This window comes from Serinus canaria, chromosome 27 (assembly GCF_022539315.1).
Source record: "Serinus canaria isolate serCan28SL12 chromosome 27, serCan2020, whole genome shotgun sequence".
In the NCBI taxonomy this organism is placed as follows: Eukaryota; Metazoa; Chordata; class Aves; order Passeriformes; family Fringillidae; genus Serinus; species Serinus canaria.
In genome coordinates, this window is record NC_066340.1 from 1,293,550 (window position 1) to 1,311,815 (window position 18,266).

At 46.3% G+C, this 18,266-nt stretch overlaps 1 protein-coding gene across 6 annotated transcripts in view; it reads right to left on the reverse strand.

Moving 5' to 3' along the window:
* Positions 1 to 18,266, reverse strand: part of TANC2 (tetratricopeptide repeat, ankyrin repeat and coiled-coil containing 2) — a 163,837-nt gene that overhangs the window by 66,019 nt on the left and 79,552 nt on the right. For all 6 annotated transcript variants that reach the window (XM_050985766.1, XM_050985767.1, XM_050985769.1 and 3 more), the window contains 2 exons: positions 6,995 to 7,143; positions 889 to 1,075 (listed from right to left, as the gene is read on the reverse strand). In XM_050985766.1, coding sequence (XP_050841723.1) covers positions 889 to 1,075; positions 6,995 to 7,143 — 336 coding nt within the window. The remainder of the gene's footprint in view (positions 1 to 888; positions 1,076 to 6,994; positions 7,144 to 18,266) is intronic.

Genomic DNA, 18,266 nt, shown 5'->3' on the forward strand with positions numbered 1-18,266 from the left:
CCTGCTACAGCACCTACAGAAATTCACTGAAATTTGTGATAATTTAGCTCAGCTCCTGCACAAGGCTTCCTCTTGCACCATTTAAACAATTTCCAACAGTAAATTAATTGATGTGAAGTTACCAACCTCACACATCCCAATTTTCACCAACTACCATGAATTTTACCCATGAGGAATGGAAGATGGAAGGGTACAGATCACCTTGGTCACTGCAGTATAAATTTAAATAATAAACCTGAATAAAAAAACCTTTCCCCTAATGAGCAATCACAGATAAATAATATTATCTAAACAGAGCACTGCATCCAGCCCTGGGGTCCCCATGAAACAGCTGGGGTGAGTCCAGAGCAGGTCCCTGAGTTGATGACATGCCTGGAATCCCTCTGCTCTGGAGCCAGGCTGGGAGAGCAGGGGTTGTTCAGACTTGAGCAGGCTCCAGGGAGACCTCAGAGCCCCTCTGGTGTCTAAAGGGGCTCCAGGAGAGCAGGAGAGGGACTTGGGACAAGGGCCTGGAGAGACAAGGGGGAATGGCTCCCACTGCCAGAGAGCAGGGATGGATGGGATATTGGGAAGGAATTGCTCCCTGGGAGGGTGGGCAGGCCCTGGCACAGGGTGCCCAGAGCAGCTGGGGCTGCCCCTGGATCCCAGGCAGTGCCCAAGGCCAGGTTGGACACGACTTCACTTGGGACAGTGGGAGGTGTCCCTGCCCATGGCAGGGGGTGGCACTGGATGGGCTTTAGGATCCCTTCCAACCCAAACCAGGGTTGGAAGGGATCCTAAAGGATCTCTGCAGGGATTCTCTGCCTTCTTAGACCACCCCAGCACACTGGGGGTCAGCCAGCAGCAGCGAGGAGGAGGAGGAGGAGGAGGAAGAGGAAGAGCACTCACCGATGATGCCGCTGTCTCTGCTCTCCAGCGTGGACGTGGGGCTGGTGACAGCCCCATAGGTGCAGTCCTTGGCCGTGACAGTGGCACTGACAGGGGGCAGGGTGGAGCAGGGGCTGCTGGCAGGGGGTGAGGCCGTGCTGCTGGTCAGGGTGGAGCAGGGGCTGATGCGCTGCGTCACCGCCGAGCTCTGCAAAAACCAAAGAGCAGGAACACATCACTCACCATGGGCACTGCCGGGGGGGGAAAGGCTTTCTCTAGCTCACACTTGAGGATTTGCTTTGTCTGGTGAGGTTAAGAAGTGCTTTATTTCAGAGTTTGAAAGGAAAACATCCGTTGGGCCACCCCCCACCTGGGGCAGACACTGGGCTCGTTTTCTCCTTCACGCTTCAGAGATCCCAACCTCCGTGCTCAACAGGAGCCACAGGAAACATAAACAGTGGTGTTTATCAAAAGCCTGATCCCATACTTGATCAGGAGTTTTGGTTGTTTTGTTAGCACTGAACTGAAAGCTTAAAAGAAAAAAAGCACAAATAAGCAAAATCTGTGACAGAAAGGTAAATTTGGTGCTGCTGTTGAAGTGGAGAGCTCTGGGGTGGGAAACACACACTGTGATCTCACCTTTACTTACAGTTACAATCACCACATCCAGGAAATCCCACAAAGACCTCTGGGCCACTTCCATCTGCTCAGGATCCTTGTGGGGCTGCAGTTTTTATTTTGCTCTATAAATGTTTCCTCCATTCCAGGAAAACAACAGAGATCCTTTATCTAGATACCAGATGGCCCTGCCCTGCCCAGGCAGGCTTTTCCCACCAGATAAAGTTGAAACAAGCCCTCAATAAGATGGAAAATAAAGCAGCAAAAAGAAGATGCTGTTTTAAAGGTGATTTTTGGTAAGACCCTACAGGATATTGTGTGCAAGGAACCTGGAGGAGTTGATCCTGGAGGAGTACCCTCAATAATATGGAAAATAAAGGAGCAAAAAGAAGATGCTGTTCTAAAGGTGATTTTTGGTAAGACCCTACAGGATATTGTGTGCAAGGAACCTGGAGGAGTTGATCCATCTGATCCTGTGCAGGGAGATGGATTTATTAAAAATCTAAAATCATTCTTGAATTCAGTTTGATACATGACAGAGCCCTTGTTTTAACTGCAGGCTACTGAATACAGGCACATCCTGGAGCATCTGCAGGGGACAAAGCTGCTGTGCAGGGACAAGGCACAGGTGACCTTTTGTGTACTGAACACACCAACTTCATCACCCTTACACTGGATTCAGAGCTTTTTTTTTTAATAAAAAGGCAATTTCAACACTTTCCTTGCACAGGACTGGGTGCCAGAACAGGGTGGGCACTGGAGGAGCCTCACCCTCAGGAGGGTCAGTCCATCTCCCCTCGAGGATGGGCCAAAAGCAAGCACTAAAAATGGAGTTTCAGCATGCCATCCTCCCTTGAGCTCATCTTTAGGGCTCTGCAGAGGGAGGTGACCCCACTCCCCCTGGCTCAGGGGACAGAGCAGAGCCCAGCAGGTTCCCTGCACTGCTGCTGTTGTCACTTCACTCCCCCCACAATGAGCCTGGCCCCAAGGAAGGGACAGCAGAGCTTCATTCCCCATCTGGAATCTGATTCAATGAGATTCCTTTTATTCTGTGGGAGCAGCCCCATGTAATTGTGTGGCTTTGTATCCCCTTCTCTGTGGCACAGAAAACAAACTGCAGAACAGGCTTGACCTGTTATTTTTTTTCCTCCTCCCTATTCCATATTTGAAACTTTAAAAAATGTCTGTGAGGGCCATTTTTAAGTCAAACATGATGTTTTATATTAGGACACCATAATGGCAGCTGCCACGTGAAGCCACCAGGAAAAAAAACCCACTTTGTGCAAGTATCCCCATGGGTTTGGTAAAAATCCTTACTCAGAGAGGATTTTCTCAGCTCTGCCCTGGTGCTGGAGGCAGCACAGAGCATCCCTGGCAGGGGGGATGGAGCAGCCCCCTGGCCACCCCAGAGCTCTGCTCTCATGCCAGAATTGATCTCAGCTCAATCACAGATTATCCCCACCATGGATCAGAGCACCAGCACACCAGGGACACAGGGCCACTGTCACAGCTCTGTGACACACACACATCCCAACACAGCAGACAATGAACTCTGGGAGCATTTCTGTGCTCATTTCTCATTGCCCTGTGGTGTCCATCAGGGTTGGTCTCTGCTTCCAAGCAACACGCATCAGGATAAGGGGAAATTGCCTGGAGTGGGGCCAGGGGAGTTCAGGTTGGATATTAAGGAACATTTTTGGAGTGGTCAGGCATTGGAACAGGCTGCCCAAGGCAGTGGTGGAGTCACCATCCCTGGAAGCCTTCAAAGAACAAGCAGATGTGGCACTGTGTGACATGGTGGGGTTCAAAGGCTGGAGCTGATTATCCTGCAGGTCTTTTCCAACCTTAATGATGCAGGGATTCTGAAATACCAGCAGGGCACATGATGGCTCCATCCCTGCTGAAGCACCTGGGACAAGCAAAGCAACTCTCTCCTCTCTCCATCCTATTTAAAGTTAATCCCATTTGATCAGCTTACATGTGGGATCTTCAAGAATGTAAAGCTTTATTGCTATTATGAATTCTTTATGGTGGAGGTTTTTTTTTGTTTTAACTGTCATTTTAAACAAATCCCCACTGAAACTTATCTCACTACAAAATAACATCCACTAACTTTAAAACATAGAAATCATTGCACTTTAAAGTAAATTAAAATTCAGTGCAAGGATGGCACACTTATCTTCCCTCCAGCTGATAAAACTATTGTTTCATGAAATACCAGAAGTGATAAAAGTTCCTTTATTTGCTGTGTTATCAATGCAGCTCCTGAAGAACAAGCTCCTTGCAACTGGAATTTATGAAATAACACAGTATATCACTTGGCATTGATTGACATGTTTTATTTTTGTATTGATATAGAAAAATGTTCCTCTGTGTGAGTTTTAAATATAAATTTCCATTGACAGAACATTCTGTATTATTATTGCTGCTGTTTCATCTGTCACATTTTCACTGAACTTTGAAAAATCACTCTGTTCTGCCAGAACCTCAGTGTCCTTTGTGCTGCTCTGGCAGACAATACAGTCAGAAAGAATTTCCCAAAAAGCGGGAGAAAAAGGATTTAATCCTCAGCATTTGGGATCTCCCATTAAGGAAATCACAATTAAAAGCCAAGAAAACATTCTGTTTTATTACAATCTGGATTAGAGAATATATCCTTGGATATAAAATAAGGCAACTGGGGGGAAAGGCATGGTAGAGATGCACAGATTGGGCAGTTTCAGTGCCAATTCCTTATCTTCCTTTCAGCTTAGGCACTGGTGAGATGGCAAATAATCATTGTCTCATCCCAGAAGGCAAAGCATGGCTGGAATAACAAGCAGCAGCTTTTGACACAAAGAACGTTTTCTTTGCTGAGCTCATGTAAATTAACACATTAAACCCCAAAAAAATTGTGCTGATTTTTAGATTCAAGTGCAAATTACTGGTCAAAGTCTCAATCAGAATTTAACCAATCAATGGCTAACAAGAATTAATTTAATGAATGCAAATCCCATAAACGTCTCATTGGGTGATTTTCAACATGATTGGAAGTAAGGCAGGGAAAGAAACTCAGTGTGGGATGGAGATCTGGAGAGGTTTTACCAAAATTTGCTGCAATTCAGAAGCTTGGCCAGGATTTGTTTGCTGAGACAGCCAGGGGGAGAGGGCAGAGTCAGAGGAGAGCCCCAGGAGTGTGAGAGGGAGAGGATGATGAGGAAGGTTCACTCAGCCTAGAGAAAGGACAGGTAACTGCATCCAAGGATAGCTGCAGCCCTCCACTGCCTGCAGGGCCTGGAGAGGAGACACAGCCACGCTCCTCTCAGAAAGGGAAAGGAGCTACAGCCACAGCTTCCACCCAGGGCCTTTCTACCAGGTGGAAGAATAATGTTTTTCACAGGTAAACTTGGTGAGCCCCAGGAGAGGCTGTCAGGAGAGCCCAGTGACCTCCATCAGTGGAGATCTTCCAGCCCTGCCTGGATGAGCCATGAGAACCACGGGAGGCTGTCAGGAGCCACTGATCTCCACCAAACCCTGCCTGGATGGGCCCTGAGAACCACCAGAGGCTGTCAGGAGAGGCACTGATCTCCACCAAACCCTGCCTGGATGGGCCCTGAGAACCACGGCTGGTGACCCCCACGAGATCTCCACTGATCTCCACCAAACCCTGCCTGGACGAGCCCTGAGAGCCACAACCCCTCCCTGAAGCCACCCTGCCTCCAGGGGTGCATGGATGGGCTGACCTGGCGAGGTCACTTCCAACCCTGAGTATTCCAGGATTCAAGGCAAGTGCTGACATCGGGAGACACTCACAAAGGAAGGAAAAAATTAACTTGGTAATTGAGGAACCGGCCTCTCTTTATCTTCTCCTCAACATGAATGGCATTCAAAGGGCCTGGAAAACTTTTTCATGCAAAAATTAGCACACAGCCCAAGATCCCAATCTAGTTTAGAGGACAAGTCTGCTATTTCTCTTTGGATTTTTTCTTTTATTTATTCTCCAAAGACATCTTTGGCTTTAGAGAAAAGACTGGATTTTAATTTCTGTCAAAAGGTAACAACAAAAGGAACCATTTATAGTAGAAAGCTCTGCTTGGCTTTGAAGTATTCAGTTGAAAGAGGCGCCTGTTAAAAGGACATTTTCTAGCCCAATGTATAGCACAGTCCATTCTAAATCCACAACTTGCTTGAAGAAATTGAATGGGAAGTCTTAAAAGTCTAACACATGTTTTAAAGGCAAAAACTTTACAAAATCACATTTCTTGGCTCTCAATCAAACCAGCTCACGCAGGAGATCAAAAATGTCTTGTGTCAGTCAGTCAATCCAGCCTGGCCCTGGGCACTGCCAGGGATCCAGGGGCAGCCACAGCTTCTCTGGGCACCTGTGCCAGGGCCTGCCCACCCCACACAGAGGAATTCCTTCCCAATATCCCATCCAACCCTGCCCTCTGGCAGTGGGAGCCATTCATGTCACTCCAGGCCTTTTTCCAACCTCCCTCTCCAGCTCTCCTGGAGCCCCTTCAGGCACTGGAGGGGGCTCCAAGGTCTCCCTGGAGCCTTCTGCTCTCCAGCCTGAACATTCCCAGCTCTCCCAGCCTGGCTCCAGAGCAGAGGGGCTCCAGCACCTGGACCAACTCCAGGGCCTCCTCTGGACTTGCTCCAACAGGTCTGTTCTGTGCTGAGGACAGGCCACTTCTCACTGACTCTCTTTTTAAGGAATTCAGGCTCTCTGAATTACATTTATGTTAAATATCTGAGTGACTCATGCAGAGTCATCCAATGACAACTAAAGGAACAGAGATTTGGAAGTGGTTGATGAGTTTTGTGCTCTTCTGCTACATACTGGATTAGCCATCTGTCAATTTAAATGCAAAAAGGGGTGGGGAGGAAAGGCCTCCTATTTTCACTCAGCAAAACTGCTAATTGTCAGTTAGGACAAGGAGGAAAAAGGAGGGAGAAACTCAGGCCCAGGCAGTTTCTACAAAACCTGTATGATAGCCCAAAGCCTTCCAGCCAGCCAGGAGTGTAACAAGCTCCATCACAATAAAGATTTTATGATTTGCCTTCTTTATCTGTTTTCAAGCATGAAATCACCTTGTTGGGCAAACATGAGCAAGAACCATGACTATCTGTGAAATCAGGCTGCTACTATTCCCCTCTCCCTTCTGCAGAGACTCTAAATCTTTATGTAACACTACTGAAGCACTTCTGAAATATCACAGAGAAGACGCCAGGCAAGTGGAGATTATTTTGGTCACTATAATCTGATTAGAAACACTGCCCACTCCTACATTGGCAGAAACAGAAAAACACCAGAAGCTGTCTCACATGGCTGATCCCTGAACCATGGCCTGCTGCTCAGTGAGGATGAGTCACCCTGAGATGAGGAGACACCACCTCTAGCTCAGCACCATTATTTCATTGTTACAGAGACACCTGGCTGCCATGGAATCAGTCAAGAACCTCTCCCAAACTCCAGGGTGATCCCACCCCATGCCAGCACAGGGGATCAGGGGGAGGGGGGCCATACCTGGTTCTCGTCCTGCACCTCCATGCTGTACTGGGGCCCTGGCTGAACCTCCGTGACTTTCTCTCCGAGGAGGAAGCCCAGGCGAGTCATGAGTGTGTTCGCTGCCTCATCTACGGATGGAGGGGGTCCCAGCTCTTGCTCAGTGTCACCTAAACACAAGAAAACCAGATTCAGACAGGAATTGTTGGCTTTTGGCTGCTGCCCAGTGGTTTTACTGACACAGCACACGTTGGGTACCCTCAGGATCCGGGTTTTCAGGTTATTCACGTTATTCAAGTCTGTTTTACCTGGTCATTAATTTTAGGTCATGCACCACAGATAGAAGTTTTCTCCAGTGTTAACTGTTGCTGCTCCTCTCACTGCTCGTTATTTTCTCACACCTAGGTATTTGTCCCTGCAGCAGAAGCACCAGAGCTACCAGGGAAGAAGATTTTCTGGACCAGCATTGGAGAAGAGTGTTTGCTCTCTTCCCTCAGTTTCTCCCAGAGAAGACAAAGCCAAAAAAGCCATTTGGAAGGTGCTCCACGAGCTGCAGAGCAACCAACCTGTGCTACTGAGCAGTCAACAGCAAAGACCAGGACAGAAAATACATTTGTGGAAGTGCAGCTTCCGCTGTCACCTGCTGTCCCCAACACACTCATGGTCACACAGAAATCAAGTCTCTCCAAATTAAACTCACTTTCTGCACTCCCCCTAAGGGCCACGCCACAAATTCCCCATCAAGTCTGCAAAACAGGCCAAACCCAACATCCCTAATGGTTTTTTAATTTTTTTTTCTATCACTTGTAGGGAAAGCAGCACAGATGAGATTCTAGCTAGCAATGCACACTGGGAAAAGGCCTGGCATGTATTCTGGCATTTCTGTATACTTTTAATTTTATAACAAAAAAGGAGGAACAAAAACCTGTGGAGGTTTTTGACTTGTGGTATCACACATGTAATTTGGGTTCTGAAAGTCAAGTTCCTCCCTGCTCACACCAACAGCAGGGTTAAAGTCTGAAGGTCAAGTTCTCACCACTTTACACTGAAGTAATACTGTGCTTAGTGCAGTTATAGGAGACTAATTAGGATTTGCAATTAGTCTACAGTTAATTATTCATCTGATAATGTACAATCTGGAGAAGAGCCCATCTCCATTTCCGAGCTCTGTCCTGCTTTGGGCTCCTGCAGCAACAGTACAAGGATGCTACTTTAAATAAAATATTGCTTTTTGATAACTGTAACTGAAACCCACAAACCATGGAACCTGGGATACGTACAAAACCTTCCAGAAATTGACATTTAATGAATTTCACAGAAGTTTACAGCAATTTTTGGATGTCTCATCTGCACTAGTGCAAATTAAAAACCCGGGAGCATCTCCCATGCAGCCACGACTGCATTGCTAAGCACCACCAGCTCTGGGAGCTGAGCATCTGGAGCTGTCCTTCCCCTGTGGCCTCTCTGCTGTGAAAATGGATGCAGCAGTAGATCCATGTGAGTTCCTGAATCCCCATTGTACTGCTTGAACCAACGCTGACGCCAATCCCAGAGACTTCAGAGAGACAAATTTAAATGGATGGCCCAATTTGAGGATCTGCTGACCACCCACAGTCAATCTGTGGGCACTTACTGGCTCTAGGAGCCCAAGCCAGAACACAGACATTTATATCAAATGAAAACTAGAGAGACTTTTATTTCCAAGGTTATTTCTTTCTTTGTAAGGTAGACTACATTTTTCAAGGTAGATTTTTTTTTTGGTAAAAGCCATTCCTTATTGTGCATTCCCATCCTGTCTTCACAACCATGATATTAAAAATATTCAAATGATGCTGACTCGCACATCTGGGGCAGAAAGGAACAGCTGGATCTACCTCTATACTGCCCTCCTGAGAGGATTTAGGAGTGCACTGGGCACAGCCAGTTTCCTTTGGCTCAATGCTGGGAACAACTCCCAGCCAAACTTCACTCATTGAAGGTTGAGTTTAACTTTGTCCTTAACCCCCCCACTTCTTTTAAACTACCCTTTAAACATCTCCAAGGGGCACAAACCTGGCTTTCACCTGTAAAATACAGAAAATTACAATCTTGCCTCAAGTTACTGTACAGGTACATTGAAGATACAGAGGATAATAATTATGTGCTTTGATAAGAGTCCCAATGGAACCACAACACCTTCAAGATCCCTGCAACCCAAACCACTTTGTGACTAATTCACAGAATCATGGAAAGGTTTGGCACAGGAAGGACCTTAAAGCCCATCCATTCCCACCCCCTGCCCTGGGCAGGGACACTCTGCACTGTCCCAGGGTGCTCCAAGCCCCATCCACCCTGTCCTGGGACACTCCCAGGGATGGGGCAGCCACAGCTGTGCCAGCACCTCACCAGGCTCACAGGGAATGATTTCTTCCTCATATCTGATCTTACTCTGACCTCCTTCAGCTTAAGGTTCTCCTGCCTTGTCTTGCCACTCCATGCCCATTCCCTGCCAGATGTTGGTGGTGGCACAAGGTGTCACCAGCTGAACCACAGCAGTGCAGCTGTGAGCCTTCCCCATCTCATCCAGAGCTATCAATCATTTCATTATAACCTGGCTTTCAAAGTACAGATCACTCTGAATTTAAGCAAAGCACCATTCTACTGGATTATCCCCTCCTAAAGTCTTGAAAAATAAGTGGGATCATTGAACTGAATGTCAAAGAAGAGACAGAACAGCTCCCAAGTGCCTGTGAATGGGTATTATGGAAAAAAGCTGCATGTTGCCTTTCAGGGCTGACAGTAAGACCTAATACTCCCTTCCTAAGTTCAGTGAAAGGCCAGAACTGGCTTTTTCTCCCTTCTCCTGTGTGTTACCCAGTTGGTGCTGCAACCACATTTTACTCTTCACTTCAGCTCTCCAATGAGAGTCTGTGTCTTGGCTCATTTTTACCCCTAGTGAGATTCTGCTGCAACAAGTGGAGCTGCCTGAGGCTCACACAGATACCTTCTTCTCTTTATTTTCAACAATTTTAGCAGATCCCAGCTCTGAACACCCCCATACTTTCCATCTACTTCTGCCTCTTGTTCAGTTAATGACTTTTTCTTTGACTGAACTGTAAAAATGCAAATTAGAAATACAACTTGAGCTCGTCAAGCAGTTTAATAGCTCTGATCCTCCCTTCAAAAAATTCAACCCACTTTAAATCCGTCAGCACTCTCTGCGATTCACCCTGGAATTTACCTGATTTAGGCCATTTAGGAGCAATTTCACAGAGCCTGGCAGCTCTCTCAGATGTCTTATCTAGAAACCCTGTGTGGATTTCTGAAGGGGTTAACTCCTACACCTCTGAAGGCATCACATGCAGCAAGACTGAGTTCATAAACGCTCATAAATGCTCAGAGTATTCCTTGAAAACCAAATATATCATTTTACAGCAGAGTTATTAGGTTTGCTCCTCTCAAGAAACCATAACATTCAAAATGTCCAATGTTTTTTTTTGTACATTGTCATTTTCAAATAGTGTTTCTGTTACCTCCTTTCAATTCCTAGATGAAAGCTGCCACATATTTCAGCTGCAATTGCTTACCAGCAAATGAAATTTCTTCCTGATTTATTTGGTCATTCTGTGACTGGTTTGATAGCCACCCTCATCTAATTCTAGATAAATGGTGGAGGGCAGTGCCCCTGGGAGACATTAACAATGTAGTCCACAGAATATTTTTAGTTTAATTGCCATACTTTTACTTTCAAACCAGCTGAAATCTATTTCAGTGAGTGGCTAACAAGAACTGGGTAACAGTTCCCTTAGAGGCACCCATCCCCAAATTTCCCTGAGCATGAGACTGATTTACCTTTAGGAAATCAAAAATCCTTGAATTAGCAATGGAAAAAAAGAAAAGCTATGTGCAAAAAGCAAGCACTTATGGAAGGGCAGAAATAAAAACCATTTAGGACCCTGATCTTCAATTACATAACTGCAGAGCTTTATCTAACAACTTCCCTAGCTCCATGTGACCTGAATCTGTCCCATTATTATGTACATCTGCTTGAAATTATTCTGGATACACTTGAGCTGTATTTGGAAAATATCCTTGACCATTTCTGCATATTCCCCTAATCTCAGAATTAATGGAAGATTTTTTCATTAGTCTTGTTTACATCAAGAAGAGATTTTTAAAAATTTAACTACTAAGGGATGAAGGTGGCCCTATTTGCATCTCTAAAAATGTCAATTTTTGTACTGCTGCACCTCCAATCCTGGGGTCAGTTTTGGGGAAGACATTGAGGGGCTGGAACAGGGAAGGGAACAGAGCTGGGAAGGGTTTGGAGCCCCAGGAGCAGCTGAGAGAGATGGAAAGGGGCTCAGCCTGGAGAAAAGGAGACTCAGGGGGACCCTTCTAGACCAAAGAAAAAAGAATTGGGGATATGAGAGGGGGAAATGAGAGAACTGTTCATTATTGAATATATATATATATATAAAAGGTCAGTTATCATAAATACAAGGCTGGGCATCTGGAATATCTCCTGGAAGCAGGATTACACTTTGATCCCCCAAAATGTTCCTGAGCTCTTTAACAAATCAAGGACACCAGGACGGAAGCAGTAAGTTCCCCACTGATGGAAAGCAGAGATGAAATTGTTTCTTTCTTTACAGTTTTTGGCACTTTAGCTCCAAAAAATGAATATGGGGCTGTGCTCCAGCTCTGCACATCCACTGCTGGATGTCAAAGGCCACCCATCAAAGGCATGGCTGGTAAATAAAGTTGTTTGTATTTATTTTTAGGTCTTAAACTGACCTTTTATTCCAGACAATTTGAGGGTAGTGTATTACACTCTTATTGATACAGAAGGCTTTTTTAATATCAAAAAAGAAGAAACACTCCCTTAAAGACTAAGGGAGTGATTGTGCTTGCCAAAGCCTGATTTTGTTTTGCAGTATTAGGCATGTGTCTTGGTTTGAAAGACAGGTGTTTGCCAAGGAAGGTTGGAACCTCCCTTGGAATGGAGAATGCGACCCCCTTCCCTCCAAATTATTGTAATCTGAAATTACAGCGCTTTCAGACAAAGGTACAGGACAAGAAACCCCAGTTCTTCCCCAGGATCTATATTGTATACAAGGCAAACAGACAGCTCTGGCACTGCTAGAAATGGGCCCAGATTCCCGGTACTGAAGTGATTTCAGCATTTCTTATAAGAAAAAGAAAGGCCCAAAGCAAAGGGGCCTCTGGCACTGCTAGAAACGGGCCCAGATTCCCGGTACTGAAGTGATTTCAGCATTTCTTATAAGAAAAAGAAAGGCCCAAAGCAAGGGAGCCCACGGGCCGAGCAGGAGCATTCCCGTCCAGGATGCTGCAGCGCCGGCACTGGGGCTGCCTCAGCAACCATGGCCCCGATGTTCCAGGTGGAGCAGCACAGCTGCCCTGGGTCAGGTGACCCTTTTTATCCTGGTTTTTGTCCCTTTGGATTGGTTTCTTTTTGGATCCTTCATGCTAATCCAGTTTTAGGTGCTCGATTGGCCCGTTACAGTTCTGTCCTGGCTCCTTACGCTTGGGAAGTGGCGCACTTTACTTAGGGGTATTACATTGAGTGCCACATTTCTGATAACTACCCTTTTACCATAACCAAACTAACAGTACATCCTTAACAATTATCAACTATTTCTCACCAGTTTTAATCTAATTTATCTCTCACCAGTTTTAATCTAATTTATCTCTCACCAGTTTCTAATCTATTTTTAAAGGCACGGACACCGGAGTCGACCTTCCCCCGGTGCAGTTCCGGGCACGGCCAGCAGGGGCGCTGCTGGCTCCTGGCCGGGCAGGGGCCATGGCAGCCCCACGGCTGCAGGGGGCGCTGTGCCACCTTTCCCTGCATGGCAATGGAGGGTGGGCACCGGCAGGGACACCCCCGGGGGGTGACAAACAAATTGTCACAGACAACACGCAGGGACACCCCCTGGGGGTGACAAAATGTCACAGACAACACGCAGGGACACCCCCGGGGGGTGACAAACAAAATGTCACAGACAACGCCGCAGCCTCAGCAGGAGCCAAGGGTGGCGGATGGACACAGGGTGCTGGGTTTTGTTATGAAGAAAAAAAGGGTTACCCATTTTTTTCCCAAAGGTTGTAGAATTACAAGTTTAACCAGTTCTGGTAGAGGGGAGGGCTTTGTTAGTTGCATGTTGTAATCACCTGTTAAATAACAGTCGTTAACCATCTATTGTTGAGAATTCTCCTCTCTCAGTACCACCCTTGCCTGCTGCCAGGAGGATGGCATCGCCCCAGACATCCCCCCAGACGGTGGGAAGGGAGGAGACCTTGGAGTTGAGATGCAAAGTAACCTCTGATCTAGAATGCAATGTGACAGGACCCCCACCAAATCCAGAAAAACACCCCAAAAACAATGAGCCAAAACAGAATTAAGAGATCAAAGCAGTGTCTAGACATCAGGGGCGAGGTCTGAAACCGGGAGAGATGCTGAGAACCTCGGCTGTCCCTCGCCCTAAATACAGAAGATGTTGGTTGGAGCCAGGACCCGAGACTGCAAACTCAAAATTGAGATCCAGGGATGTACACCCCAACCTGCTCATGTGAGGAAAGGACCCCCAGCTCTGCCCTGTACTGGACACATCTGCATCTTCCTCCTCCTCCTCCGAGTCACTCCTGGGAGCGACAACAGCAAAACCGCGAACACTCCTGGGAGTGACGATGGCAAAACCACAGACCCGTTGGGCCTCCCAACCCTGAGCTGATCACTTTTAATAAAGGCACTAAACAGAGGAAGGTCTCCTGCCCTGGTTATTTCAGGTTTGAGGGTAGCCAGGAAGCCCAAGGCAGCGGCGGCCGGGCTCCTCCGTAGCACCCGCCTCAGCCGGGGAGATGCGCCCGCCCCGGGATGTGCCCGTCGGGAAGGGGTCCTGGTTTTCCTCTGAGGCATCCCAAGGGATGGTGAAGGTCCCTCCCAGTCTCATCAGGTGGATTAAAGTCCCAGTTCAGCTCTTACAAGCAGCTCACAGTGGGAGGACAAAGCAGTGAATCCTCCAGGCCCGCTGTCCCTCCCTCACCCCCCAGCCAATTCCTGCAGGATCTCCGTCCTTTTAAAGAGAAAACCCCTCAGGTGAGAGAGCAGCCAGCTGCACCCTTCTCCATCTCCTCCTCTTCCCAGCCACATCTTTTGTTCTCTTCAGTATCAGTAGCTATTGTCTCTTAGCAACAAGTGGGACAAAATTTCATGAGAGAAAGGAAAAAAAAAGAAAAATAAATCCTAACCTGCACCAGCACGTTGCATCACAACCACCCAAATAATCTCTTTAATTCCAGCATCTCTCTTTCAAAACATCCCACGTTCCTTCCTCTTATTTTTCGCATCATTTATTTCTATCAGGTGGTAGAAATCTGACAAGAATTTTGGAAAAACTGCTCCCTTTGTGGTAAGGCCAACCCTGGCCAACCAACAGGGGCACAGAGAAGGTGGCAGGAGACTCTCAGAAATATTTACATACATATATAACATAGAATTTCCATCATTTTTTCGGGGAGAAGATCTATAGAAGAGGATTTTGACAAACACCTTTCCTTCTTCCAAGGCAGCTTTGCCTGGTCAAAACACAATGAGCATTAAAATGAACCAAATGAGCATAAAAAGGAGCCAAACAAGCATGAAAATGAGCCAAAAGTTTAGCAAGGCAAATGACACTTTACCGTCACCTTCGACCACTGTCAAGTGGGAGGTCACCAGCAAGAGACAAGACAGCACAAAGACCTTGTCCTTACCTGATCTGATCTATTAGCACCTTCCCAGGATAAATTTATTAAAAGAAAATCTGACTAAATTATGGTCTTTGCATTTACGACGCTGACAACAGTCTTGAAAACCTACCATTAGGTACCTGAATAAGACTTCAAAAGTTCTGTTTGGATGTACCAACTGCTACAGAAATAGACTAATTTACTGCTGCCAGTTTTTAAAATAACAAGTCAGACTGAACAGGGCTTAAACCTGGTCCAGTGGAAGGTTCCCTGCCCTTGGCAGCAGGTGGAATGATCCCTTCCAGCCCAACACAGTCTGTTATTCTCTGATTCTTCTGGGGGCTGATTTCTAACAGCACCAATGTCTAGGGCTGCTGCTAATTGTGTATCTTCAATGACTGGAGAGGGAAGACTACTGTCCATGTGGATAAAATCAATTTAAATCTTGTTCTTTCTCTAAAACATAAATTATATTTATGAAAATCTTACCCCACTCAAATAAAATAAAATCACTCACACTGATAGTGGGGCCCTGGAAAAATGTTAAGATAGACTCTGAAATGTTAAGCTTTGTGTAAGTAGTGTGATAAATGATATAATTGTTAGATGTGATGATTGTTTAGCAATTAAAAATAATTATTGTATAATCATAAGAACCACCATGAGAAACTGTATGTTCCTAATCTAAGGAGGCCATGCTTGGCTGAAATCTACGTATACAATAGAACAATATAAGTTTAATAATTAACATGAAAGTTATATAACAGTAGAATATAAAAATATGTTCATCCCAAACCCACGTCAGAGTCAGATCTGGGTCTGTACCCCTGACCCCCAGAGCTCTTCAATAAAAGCACCTGCATATAATGATTTTCTGTGATTATGTGCTCCTGAATGCCAACACCACTGTCCTCACAGTGCCCTGAAGTGACACAGACGAGGAGCTGTAACTTCACCTGTGAAATGTGGGTGGAGAAACACCACAGAAGTTACTGAAGGGGGCAGATGCAGGTGAGAGACCTGCAGGTAACTGCACACATCACCACAGCTCCTCTTTCAAGGCCAAACAGATGCCAAGAAGAGATGGGAATAGAGCAGGAATGCTGCCCCAGGGAGATTCTGGAGCAGGAGTGGAGAGCAGACCATGTGTGGTGGGACAAGGCTTCCCCAGAGGGATGGGATTCCTCGTGGGAACATATGGAAGAGCCAGGGGGATTTAACTCTGAGGAACAAAACCAGCAGGCTCAGGAGTAGGGGAGGAAGGCTGGGTCTGAGAAATAAAACCAGCAGGCTCAGGAGTAGGGGAGGAAGGCTGAGTCTGAGGAACAAAACCAGCAGGCTCAGGAGTAGGGGAGGAAGGCTGGGTCTGAGGAACAAAACCAGCAGGCTCAGGAGTAGGGGTGGAAGGCTGCTACAGTCTCAGCCCAAACACCAGGATTTTGGAGCCTGCAGGAAGTTCCAGGGCACTGGAGGAATCTGAAGGCAGGCTGGTACAACCAGGCCTTCCAAGCAGGGCTGCACTTTCAAACTGGCAGCTGGCCAAAATGGTCATGTTTGGACTCAAGGTAATTATTTTCGAGCGATTTGGAGCTAAATAATTAGTGACATAAAAAGTCAAAAAATTCTGCTTAATGAGGTGGAAAATCTACAGTGGTACAGGAGGTTATGCACAAGTGGATCTGCTTTCTTCAGGGTCCAAGGGCAGCTGTGCAGCCCTGGAGAACAGAGCAGATGGGACAGAGGGAATGCTGAGGACTGAAGCCCGTTTCACCAGGGGAACAACAGTCACACCAGATAAGAATAAAGAAGTTCTTGTTCTGCAACCCTGGGGAGGGTGAGGAAGTCACAGCAACTGGCAAGAGAGCACAAGTCATGGTGTGGCTTTCAGAGCACTGCATATTTTCACTTATGGGCAGCTCTCCATAGCATCACTGAAATCCAAGGACTTTATCCGTAGGCACTGGGACACGGGAGCCAGGCTGATAAAAGAACAGAGCACTTTCCTACAAAGGCAACCAACCCTTCTGCCATTGCTACAGATAACAATAATGGTAAAATGAACACTGAGAGGCCTCCATAAAGAGCTGAAACAAAATAACAGCATCTCAAAACACTGTAGGAAAAAAAGAAGTAGAAATACTGACCACTTCCACAACAGCATCGCAAAACACTGTAGGAAAAAAAGAAGTAGAAATACTGACCACTTCCTCTTTCTTTCCCCTCTCCTCCAGCTACATTTTTATGATAAAAACAGGCTGAATGGAGCTTGGAGCAACTTGTTCTGGAAGGTGTCCCTGCCCATGTCAGGGGGTGGGATTATATGATCTTTAAGGGGCCACCCAACCCAAACCCTGCTGGGATTCAAGAGCATCAGTGCTCCTGTTGTCAAAAATAAAATGCTAGAAGAGGAAACTCCTCTGCCAGAGTCACTCAGTCAGTGAGAAACCTGCCCCACCTGCTCAGATATGGAAGAAAAGGTTTTCCACTGATCCTCACAGGCCCAGCACTGGCAGTTTCAAAACCATCAGGGTTGGTTTGCTTATGTACATATTTATTTGCTGGCAGAAAGCTATAAATATTCCAAAAGCCAAAGTATTAGCACAAAAATGTTACTGCTTCCCAACAGATCAGTTGAAAGCAAGCACTGCTGCTTGCTGAGGCAAAACAACTCCTTAGATTGCTGGGATCCATCTGGATGGGCAGCCAGAGGTGCTTGGCTGCTGCTGCTGAAGGATCTGAAGCAAAACACACCTCGGGAGCCACCTAGGTTACACAGCCACAACACTTTAAAGTTGGCCAGTTCATCACAAAAACAGAATTTGGATCATTTACAGCCTTTTTCCCTTTTTTTCTCCTCCAGGTAGATTGAACCCAAACCCTGTAAAGGGTTGGGTATTAACAGATTGCACCAGGAAGCTTCAGGAAAAGCATGTTGTCTCCAGTTATTTCACAGTTAAAACATAAGGCAATAATCTATGGGATTAGTATTATTTTTGCTTCTTATCTTGAACAACTCTGCTTTGGGAAGATTGAACAAACCCTAAACTCTGGACCCTGCCACTTTTCTCCAAGTTGCAGCTTTCAGTTCAAGCCAACTCGATGGCACCCAATGGCAATCCAATCCCAAAGGGATTCACACCCAGAACTCCAGCAATGCCTTCAACATTCCTCCCTCTGATCCAGAACTCCAGACCAGGCTGGGGCTTGTTTTGTAACACAGAGTTTAATCTGAAACTGGTTCCATCTCTTGATCTAGCAGAAGGAACCAACAGCATCCTCCCAGGAACAGCAGGAGAAAAGTCAATGGCTCCCATGGCAACCAGTGTGCCAAATTATGGCTCTTCTGCAATTAGGGCTGATCACAATGATTTCCCATTCCCTTCAGGTCACTGGGCTTGACAGTGCTGGGACAACCACAAGATTCAACAGTAAAACACTGCTCAGATCACGCTTGGTTTGATGATTTCCTCTCCCTCCCCCCAGTCCATTGCTGTTCAATATGACAGAGGTTGGACCAGAATCCTGCTGGCTACATTTGTTTGGGGTTTTGTAGGATTTTTTT